This window comes from Panicum virgatum, chromosome 9K (assembly GCF_016808335.1).
Source record: "Panicum virgatum strain AP13 chromosome 9K, P.virgatum_v5, whole genome shotgun sequence".
NCBI classification, from domain to species: Eukaryota; Viridiplantae; Streptophyta; class Magnoliopsida; order Poales; family Poaceae; genus Panicum; species Panicum virgatum.
Window position 1 is genome coordinate 53,495,447 of NC_053144.1, and position 11,177 is coordinate 53,506,623.

An 11,177-nucleotide genomic window follows, 5' to 3' on the forward strand; every position below is an offset into this window, starting at 1 on the left:
GATTATGCATCTACACTTTTCTCCGCAAAATGAAAATCTGACGAAAGAAAAACGAAAGAAAAAAACAAAAAGGCTCCATTGCAGCCCAGTGTCCTTCAACTCGATTCTCTGGACTCTGGCCCATAACCAGCCCATTACCTTGCACGTTGGGCCGTTACCTCGTCTCTCTTGACTCTTGGAACCTTCTAGACCTCCCTCGAGACACCAATTTCCCCATCCTACCCTCAGCCGCAGCTCGCACCCCGCACGCTGCCCAGGGACAAATCTGTAAAAAGTCCTACACCCGCGCCGTCGCCGTTATCCAAATGAACCCTAAACCCTGCGGGCCGCGGCAACAGTAAAGCCACCGGAGAAGCAGCAAGAGCCAGCCACCCCCGCCGCTTCAACTTGCTCCCCAAGAAGAAAACAGCGGCGGAGATGGCGAAGCGTCTGATCCCGTCGCTGAACCGGGTGCTGGTGGAGAAGCTGCTGCAGCCCAAGAAGAGCGCCGGCGGCATCCTCCTCCCGGAGACCACCAAGCAGGTTCGCGGCACGCAGATCTCGCTCGTTTCTATCCGATTTCATTGGTTGGCCCTTGCTCCATCCGCGCGCGATTCGTTCAGCATTTTTGTGCGAGCGGCCTTCGTGGCGTGGAGTTTGGGTTTGTGGATTCGGGTCGGGGAAGTTCAGAAGATTCCTGTTGCGAGGGAGGGGAGAATGTATAGGGAGTTGCTTGGGGAAAAGTTGTATAGGTTTGAGTCGGTGACGTGTCGTGATTATTAGGAATTGATCAGATTGGATGGGAGTGTAGTGAGGGTATTGAGCATTCTGTAACCTAGTCGATTGAGGAGAGCTATATTGGTGTGATTTGGTCTTGAAACTAGTATTCACTATTCATGCGTGAAGCCCCAAATTGTGCCTTTCTATTGTCCCGTGATGATATCTCTGCTCCGGTGGTAGTGCGAATTCATGAACGGGTTCCAAGGTGAAATCTGTTTAACTGTTTATTCAAAGTTTACATTGCAATTCTGTTTCCATGACATGGATTTTTTTTCTGCTCCTTGTGAGTCCATGTTAAGGCAGGGTTAAAGAACCCTTAACAAGCTTCAAAATATTTACAGATGAATAAGAGATTGGGTTTTGATGCTGCATCGTAGTTGCAACTAATTAATTACTATGACAACCTTCTGTACAAGCATCAAGAAAGAAACATTTGATGTGGAGTGATATTTGCATAAATTTGTCTATATTGTGATTGAAACACAGCTCACTTAATGAGTGTTGTTTGGTAGGTTTGTTCCTGTCTATGTGGGTCTTTGAATTACCAAGACTATCTACTATTTAATATTTATATGGTCTGATTCATGATTATATCAACTTGTTAGGCCGTTTTGCTGTTGGCCATGGTTTTGCCTTGGATGCTGAATTTGATGATTTCGTTATCTAGTCTAGAAAAGACACTGTTGATATATGATCAGGGTTAAATAAAATGCATTATAATCTTCCTTGAACCTACAGAAGACACTGCTATCCTTGTGAGAAGTACTAAGCTTATTTTGCTTTCTATGATTCTTATTTGGGCAATGTTACATACTAGTTGGTGGTAATGTATTTTCCGTTACTGCAATATTTCCATCAAGCCATGATTGAGGTCCTTTACGGATCAATCTTGGCAGTGTGAGCTGTTAGCTTGCATTTTCCCCCTTTTGTATAGTGTTGTATCCACAATTTTCTGGTAAATTCATATAGCTGTGGGTGCGCATTGCGTCAGGTGAGTGAGTTGAAATGTATAATTATCAGGCTAACTTAGTCCATTGTAGGTCTTGACTGTTTTTTTTTCTTATGCTCCTTTGGGGCCTAATACATACCTTCTATTTGAATCCAGCTGAATGCTGCGAAAGTCATAGCTGTTGGACCGGGTGATCGTGATAGGGATGGCAAGCTGATCCCTGTATCTTTGAGTGAAGGTGACACTGTTCTACTTCCTGAGTACGGTGGAACAGAAGTGAAGCTCGCTGAGAAAGAGTATGTAACATATGTTTACAATATTAATTTAGTACTATGCTCTTTTGATTTCCCTTTTCTGTTCCTTGGCTTGTCATTCTATAAGCTTAGAAACATTCAGCTTGTAAACTTGCATTCTGGAAGGTAATTTAGTAGTCTGAGTGAGTGTCAGCCGGTGACCAACAAGTGAAATGGCAACTGGGTTCCTTCTGCTAAGACATCATGTGGCTTAAGTTTTGCTATTTCTTTTAGCTGGTTATATATCCAAGTACTGAAGGTGCTGCTTGATTATTATTATTATATTATATAAACTAAAACCTGACCAATTAGGATGTAACAATTCTGTGCATGATTCTATGTAGTAGTATGGGATTTTTTTTCTGGTGTGCTGCCACTATTTTTCTCCACATGGTATATGAATTCTTAACACTGGGCGATGATTATAAAGTTCTTAGCTAAAGACAGCTTTGATTCAAGACTCAAGCAGTTTTTTTCAGAGTTTGTTAATCGCATGAGTTCTAACCTGGCTACTTGAACTGGTCTCAGGTACCTTCTTTTCAGAGAGCACGACATACTGGGAAAGCTAGAGGAGTAATCCTGGGCTGCCAGGATCTCTGAAGGATAGAGTTGTTTGGAAGTGGAGATGCAGGAGTGTAGCCACTGCTACTGAGTTTTTTCTTTTTTTGGTGTCTGTGGAGGACAAATGAAAAGCCCATCCATTGTTTGAGTATTCGATGACATTGCCTTATCCTAAACTTTTTTGAATTGGAATGGTTGCCGCTGAATTATCGTGCTCCGTGTTCTCCTTGCGCTGCCCAGCCTGCCCTTTGGGATGAGTTGTAGTATCTGCTGGGTGCAGGACAAGCATTACGTGCAGATTTATTTCGTGCTGCTGCTGTTACACGCGACTCTGCAGCTGTTTAGGATGAGGGTCAACATCCGCACGTGGACAGTATAGGCGGCGCGGCGTAGGGCCCGTCCAGCACGCCCCGCGCCACGAACCGGTACGCGGCCTCGGTGAGGTGCAGGCCGTCCCCCGAGATGTGCTCCGACGGGTCCGGGCACAGGACCGAGGTGGCGTTGCAGGAGATGAGCACGCCGGAGTTGTGCGGCCCGCCGTCGCCACAGCACGCCGCCAGCGCCGCGTCCTTCCTGAACCCTGCATCATCATATCATCATCCATTAATTATTTGCAGCTGCTGGAGCTTCGTTCCGCTCTGGGGTGGCAGGCTCCGTACGTACCGTGCTTGCGGGGGTCGCGGGTGATCTGATCTCCATGACGGCGGCGTAGTAGTCGGCGTAGACGACGGCGACCGCCGGGCCGCGGGGGACCCGCCCCAGCATGCGCCGGAGCGCGCGGTTGTGCTCCTCGGCGAACTCGTTGAGCCACCGGACGCACCCAGCGGCGTCGTAGTCGCCGGGGTCGTCGCTGGGGAACGGGGTCAGGTACCGCGGCACGCACCCCAGGGGGATAGCCCCGGGGACGACGATGTTCTTCGCTCCAAGCCCGATCAGCACCTGACGAGTGACGAGGATGTTATTGTTATGTTATCATCCAGAGCGTTTCATCACGGCCCTAGCTCGTGGGGATCGGCCGGACCGGATGATGGCTTGGCTCTTGTCGGTTTTGTAGTGTGGGTTTTGGACGTTTGGTAGGAATTAGGATTGAGATGGTACCTTGGTGGCGTTCTCGATCTTCTGGATGACCTTGGGGACCAGGGGCCTGATCTCGCCGGCGAAGGACCGGTGCTGGAACAAGGGGTGGTTGTAGTCGTTTACCCCGACCTCCCCCAGCAGGAACAGCGAGCTCGACATGATGTCCTGCCGCTCTGCAGGCACGGCCACGTGTCACGTTGTTGCCACTGCTGCTTGGACAGTTGATGGAGTATGCATGATCAGTTGCTGCTGCTACAGGAGCAGCTAGCAGTACCTTTCTCTGTAGGGCCGAGCAAGTGGAGTACGCGCTCGAGCCACTCCAGCTGCACGTCCAGCGAGAAGGGCGGCACGATGGCCAGGTCCAGCCCCATGTCCCTGAAGAACTGCTGGCCCAGCGCCGTCGCGCCGGCCACCGCGAAGTTGGCCCCATGCCGGAAGTCCGCCGCCGTCTTCCCGGCCAGGAACGGCGTCACCAACGGAAGCTTCAACGCCTCCGCTGCAAGCACGCATTCGCACGTCAGCAGGCGATCGATCGAGCGAGAGCTGGACGAACAGAAGCAAGGAATCCTCTGCTACCTAACCTATGAAGTCGACGATGAGCCGGCCGTCGCAGAAGCGGCCGGTGGGGCGGTGGAAGAAGGTCTCGCCGTAGGGGAACGCCAGGACGGAGTCGTTGGGGGCCACGCTGGCCAGGTTGCCGGTGTCGGAGACGGAGTCGCCCAGGCTGAACAGGCGCGTGTAGCAGGGCGCACCCGGCGGGTCGTACCGGCCGGCCGACACGACGGCGGCGTATGGGCACAAGACGACGAGGAGGAGGAGACGCGCCAGGGAAGACGATGCCGTGGGTGTCTGCTAGCAAGCTGCAAGCAGAGAGGAAAGGGTATTTTGCTCGTTTCGACCGTCCTCTTGGTCAGCAATGCTGCACGCATTCACCGGTGAACTGTCAGTTGCTTGCGTTGAGCTCCATATATAAGGGTATTGATGAGCATAGATACGCGATCAAATTTTGCGTGTGCAAAGATCGACACGATCTTAGCCGATCTGTTTGCGTGCGCAATCGTGGACTTAATCTTGCACTGCCTATTCTTTTCTCGATGTCAACTGATGAACAATTTAAGTTATCACCAAAGCATTCACGCATTATTGGTTGCAACCAAACTGACCATATCGATCGAGAAGACTTCGTTTAAAATTTTAGTCAACTGAGCACGTGTCGTTAAACACACAACGAACTGGCATCAAGACACTGTCAGTAGCATACAAATCTATAGCATCTTAATTTTTAGCGCGGCAGGAAAGTATAGCAATTTAAGCGTGTTGTACCTAATTAGTAGCTCCATCCTAGTAGAGATGTTATTATTGCTTTTAATTTTTTTAGCGGACTAGAGATGTTAGTTTTGGATGTCAACATATAGTCGAACTCGACCTGAGAGCTAGTTTGGAAACTCAAATTCCCTTGGGATATCCCTAACTTTTTGTAGGGTTAGCAATCCATGGGGATATCATTCCAATAAGAGTTTAGTTCTCGATGGAAGGTTTTCCTTCCCTAGATTTAGCTCCCCCTCGCTTCCAAATTAGACCTAATTGTTGTTGATCAAGAGACAGCCAGACATCAGTAACTTTCGGTCTAAAAATGCTGTGCGGCAACCAACATATCACGATGAGATCAGCTTGGCATTCAGTCTAGTCATCTTTAGCGCTCGCGGTTCAAAGGTCACACGTCAAAATCTCGAAAGATAGTGAGCAAATAAAACTAGTAGGATATCCTACACACACACAAGCTGGTTGGACAGCAGTAGTGGTATGCAAAGTTCGCAAAAACTAGCTAGAGAAACCCACCTTGCCCTAAGACGCTGCCATCTCTTTTGACGGTCTTGTCAAATCTGCAGTTTTTGTAGATTAGTCATGATTGCGCAAGCAGATGGAGCAAGCCGCCGATTTGACTAGGATCATTCAACGTGTTATAAATCCTGGCATAGTTTTTTGCAGGCAGCACCTAATCTGACAAGTATATAGATCCTGATGCCTGCTTAGTCAAGAACTAACAAGAAGATATGCACATCCCTTTTGATCGATTTGATTGCGCTACATATGCATGACCAGGTTGTATTCTTGGAGATTCTTATCAATCTTTCAACCTCAGCTATTATATGTGGTAGTGCTAGAAATTAATGAATGGTTGAGATGAAGTGAGAGGAAACCAACCAACCAATCATGTACATGGCATGTGGCGCAATTTGATTGGAGGTGATGTGTGGTTAATTAAATATTTCGAATATCTCCAACTTGGAAACTGGAATGCATAAAACCCACTGGTTTGCTTTCACTGGATCATCATCATCGACGTGTCCGGCACCAAAACGGGCCTAGTTGTTTATGCATGGGCCTGTGGCCCAACAGATCCGGGCAACAGATTGGGCTGACATGGGCCATCACAGTAGCCTTCCGCACATTCCACGGGCCTTGCTTGTACTTGTACTGTTCACCAGAAACGCAACAACTCGACAAAATTTTCGTAAGACGATGTGGGGCGGCTGGTTGGCATCTACTCCATGAAACTAGCCGAACAGCCCGACGCGGGTAGTATTGAAAATTCAAAAAATTATATATCATTGTATTTTTATTTAAAAGTTATAGTATTTTTTTACCATACATCATCCTGTGTTCATTATCGTAAATTATGTCTTATTGTTGATTAAAACAATTCAACTATGATATAACTATAATAACAATTTAATTTGTTGAGCTTTAATAATATTATGCAGATAATTATTCTTATTTTTATTTTATTTTGATTGATTGTTGTTAGCTTTAGTTTTGTAACTGATACATAGCTAAATGGTATTTTATATTTAATTTTTCATAATAGTATTGGTGGGTGATTTTTAATTAGACACATGGGGTATTTTAGGCTAATTTTTATCGTAATGTCAGTGGTGGGTAATTTTTATTTTTCTATTTTTCTCCGATTAACGTGGGAATTTTTAGATTTTGAGAGCGAACGTAGAGGCTCCGTTTGTTGGCCAAATAATAAGATAATAGATGAATGAACGTAAACCTGATCATTAGGATTAGGACACGACAATCTTCACTCTGAACAGACCAAGCTTCACTGGAATCGGCGGTCCAAAATTTTGCCATCCTGGAGCTCTGCCACATCCACTAGCCAGGACAGGCTGCTCATTTGGTTGAAGTCATCGACTGCCGATTCTGCCACTTCGTAGCTCTACTATTTGTTCATTTCTTCACAGATCAGGATATTCTTGCTCGCACTAATAAAACTGACGTGAGGAGGCAAGGAGAGAGCACGAGGCAGCCTATAGCCATGCCCAAGCACACCACTACACCAGAAAGCTTTTGCTCCAAAGTGAAGCGCTTTTAGTTGTTTGTCCGCGATGGCGACGATGCTGCATTTTAGGAGAACAACGACCAGTGCACTTTTTTATGGGGGGATGGGAGGCAAAGGGCAAAGGCGATGGAGGGGTGGGGAGGAGATAGTGGCATTGGCAAAGCCTGATTAAAGGCGCCTTTCAGACACCTTCTGTACTAGCAACGCCTCATTACATTCTTAGCCGCTAAGCTATCCATCATCCATGGATCGAAGCATATGCATTGTTCATTTTCAAGCATGGCCTCCAAACTGTCGTCCTTACCCTGCAGATTCCTTGGAACCAGTTGCTCGGCAAGTTTTGCATTATGTGCACATCAATATGAGTACGACTAAGCTAGACGAGTCACCATTTGTTCCAAATTAAGCTCAAGGGCTAATGCGTGCCATGCGTGCTCACGGAGATCACCAGATCGAGGCGAGAAAGGGTTAGGATCAGTCTTCTAGTTTTTTTCGTGATGCAGTATTGCTAGCGGTTACATATGTGATGTGCATTAGCTTTATTTGCAATAGGAGGAGATCTGTCCTACAATCTAGATCAGGCGCAGCTGTTGGGTGCAGAGAATGCCCTCTCATGCTTGTGACTTTTGTGAGGCTGCGCTGAGGCCAATTATTTGAGCCGCATCCAACGTTTTAAAGACGCACAAGTTGCAGCAGCTAGCGGGCCAACGAACCAATCAACTCTAATGGATCGGACCACTCGAGCTTGGTCTCGTTCATGTCATACGGATCGGATGGAAGACATAACAGAATTATATAACGGCGTCCGCAATGATAATATCTAGTACTAGGTACATAGTCTGCTGATGTGAATGTAAGAAATAAAAAAATTATTTTATATTATTAGATTCACACGCTCCTCTCACATATTCTTAGACGGTTTAAAATAGATCAGATATTTAATCGTCGCTACTGACTACTCTCTTCTATTTTTTTGTTATCACATCGGATCTAATTAGATATTCTTCTTCTTTAACGCGGGTTCGGACCGTCGGCTTCGGACCTCGCTCTCGAGGGGCTACTGTTGGGGATTGGACCTTCGGATACTCCCGGAGGTCGATCCCACCCTCGAAAATGCTCCCTAACTCGTTTGCAGGGCTCCAACGAAGGAAGGCGAGCACACTCGAAGGGCGACGGTCGGTCGCGAGATCGCCCCAGGCCAGGGAACTCACCTTCGGGGGCCAAAGGATGCAGTTGCTCGCCCGGAAGCACAAGCCAGGAGAGCAAGACCTTCAGAAGAACCAGTGAGGTCACCTTCGGATACGACGGTCCCGATTGATCACTCAAAAGTGGCCGGGGGCCTGCGAAGGACCTCGGCGCCTGAAGGTTGTCAAGCATCAAGACGAGACTAGACGAAGGACACGGAGACCTTCGTCGGGAGTAGGCGCGCGTGTAAAACGTGAATACGTGAGAAGGTCGAATTTGTACACTCTCATCATGTAATTTTACCCCGAAACCGGCTGTAAATGAGCTGGAAGGGGGCAATTTAGGAAAACCTGGCCGAGGGCTAGGGGTATAAATAGCCCTCTCTCTCCACAGTATAAAGGGTTGAATTTTCTGGTTATTACTGGGGAATTAATTGTTTATTTTTTTTTGCTATTTTCATACTATTCATGCTCTCTGTTTGGGCATCTAAGAAGTAAAGATCCCAACAGCGGCGCCAACCGTTCCAGCTCGAAAAACAACCTTCAATGGCCCCAGCAAAGAGGAAAGCCCCCGCCGGCACCACAAGCAACTCCACTGAGCCTGGCCATGTCCTCGACGGCCCTCCACCGCAACACGAAGAAGCCAACCCACGAATTGAAGACATCACCACCGAAGCTGCTCTTCATGGAGATCCGGTTGAAGACAGCGAAAACACCGAAACTCATCAAACCCAATCCACGGAGCTCACAGAAGCAGCACTCAAGCTCAAGGCCCTTGAAATGAAGAAAAGAAATATCGAAGCTCAGCTCGCCACCAAAAAGAGGGCTCTGGACCAGGCAAACAAGCTAGCCGAGGCCAGGCGCAAACTAGCAGAAATGGGGGCAGAAGTTGAGAATTTGCAGATGGCATACCAAGAAATGCCCGAAGGTTCTGCCCAACAAGAAAACCGAGTCATCCACCAGACAACCTTCACTCACAATGAAGACCGAAGACCACCACCGGTCAACCTCCCATTTGACCCGACCTCGCCACTTTTAGTCGCTCTGCAGCAAACTTCATGGCCGCTCGGCTACAAGCCCACACAGCTCCCCAAGTAAAATGCTACAACTGATCCAACCCAGTTCCTCATGGTCTACGAAGCAACCATTGCTTCGGCCGGAGGTGACGACTCAACCATGGCCAAGTCCTTCGTCATGGGTTGTGAAGGTTCTGTGGCCAACTGGTACTCATACCTTTCCCAACAATCAATCAATAACTGGTACCAGCTGAAAGGAAGGTTCCTCCAGGACTTCCAGGGATTCAGAAGGCTAAATACCAACACTGTGAAAGACTTCAAGTGCCCACAACACGACCACGAGCCTCTCTATGACTATCTCCGGAGGTTCGTTTAGAAGAAGGCTCAAATCTCAAACTTCCCAGAGAAAGATGCGATTGAGAAATGCATCGAATGTCTCCTGCCAGGCCAGGTTGCTTCTCATCTCACAAGAGAGCCCCCGAGGACCCTGGAGGAGCTCCATACAGAAGCGGAGAAGTACGCGAAATCAGATGCCGACCATCGCAGATGGGTAGAACAAAGAAGAATTATGCGTCAGGCAGAAAAATACAATCAGCAAACATGGTAGCAAGAGAAGCAGCCAGCTCACCAACTCATTTTACCTGTGGAACCCTCACAAGATGATGAGGAACAGTTAACCTTTGATCCCTTCATGATACCACCAGAGTCGGAACCGCAACACACAAATGACAAGCAACCTTCGTCCGGAGCTCGGGGCAGAGGTCGCGGCAGAGGAAGAGGCCGAGGTCGCGGACCTTCGTGTGAGCCCAAAAAATTATTCTGTTACATCCACGGGTCTGACTCTGATCATAGAACAAACCAGTGCCCGGAGAAGAAGACCCTTGAGAGAATAGAGTCCGAGAAAAAAACCAAGCTAGTTGGGCATACTACATGGCCTCAGACTCCACAAACTCAACCTCAACAAATACAGTATACACAACCTTCGTTTGTTCCACCCCCCATTTACCCAAGCATACCGCTCACCCATGTTCAACTACAACTACAACCACAACTGGCAGCCGCAGCCAAACCCCCAAACACAACCCAGTCAACCCGTCACCCAAGCTCAGCCAACACAAGAATAGCTACCACCACCCACCAAAACAAGAAAACCAAACTACAAATAGCCAACTCGCGGCACTACCAACCTTCGGGATGATCATGCCCATCTCTGGAGGTTCCACCCTGGACTTTGAAAACAAGAGACAGCGCAGAGACTACTTCAGGAAAATCCATTGCATCGTCTTCGAAGGTCCAACCAAGAGAACCCAGTGGTCACACTCTCTGATCATCTTCTCCGAAGAAGATGTCAACCTCATCAGCTACCCACACACAGATGCTCTTGTCATCGAGGCAAATATTCAGGGCTGGAGGATTAGCAAGATACTAGTTGACACTGGCAGTTCTGCAGACATCATCTTTTCTGACACCTTCGACAAGATAGGCATCGACCGAAGCCTGCTTCAGCCTTCGGATATCCCTTTAATGGGATTCGGAGGAAAGAGAGTGAACGCAATCGGCAAACTATCACTCCCTGTGTCCTTCGGAGACACAGCCAACGCAAGAACAGAGCACATCACCTTCGATGTGGTAGAGATGCCCTACCCATACCGGGCAATCCTAGGAAGGGGGACAATCAACAAGTTCGAAGCTATCGTTCATCAACTGTACTTGTGCATGAAGATTCCAGCTCCCGCGGGGGTCATCACCGTCCGCGGGGACCAGCAGCTTGCGCGGGACATAGAGCGGGGATACACCCCAGGCCAAAAAAATGTCAACAACCTTCGGATTGAATACAATTCCGTTACCTTCAAAGATCAGCAGAGAGACAACGAGAAAGCAACCTTCGAGGAAGACTGCGAAGTCAAAAAGGTCCCCCTTGACGTGCATCTACCCGACAAAATGGTGACTATCAATGCTACCCTCGAGCCCGAGGAAGAAAAAGAGCTT

General features: G+C 48.0%; 1 protein-coding gene and 1 pseudogene across 1 annotated transcript; one reads left to right on the plus strand and one right to left on the minus strand.

Annotated features, from left to right (window-relative positions):
• Positions 1-304: 304 nt before the first annotated feature.
• Positions 305-2,776, plus strand: LOC120652268 (10 kDa chaperonin, mitochondrial-like). The gene is made up of 3 exons (XM_039930033.1): positions 305-522; positions 1,865-2,004; positions 2,530-2,776. The coding sequence occupies exons 1-3, from the start codon at positions 418-420 to the stop codon at positions 2,576-2,578; spliced, it is 294 nt and encodes a 97-aa protein (XP_039785967.1). The 5' UTR covers positions 305-417; the 3' UTR covers positions 2,579-2,776.
• Positions 2,777-2,915: 139 nt separating this feature from the next.
• Positions 2,916-4,780, minus strand: LOC120648123 (annotated as a pseudogene).
• Positions 4,781-11,177: the final 6,397 nt, after the last annotated feature.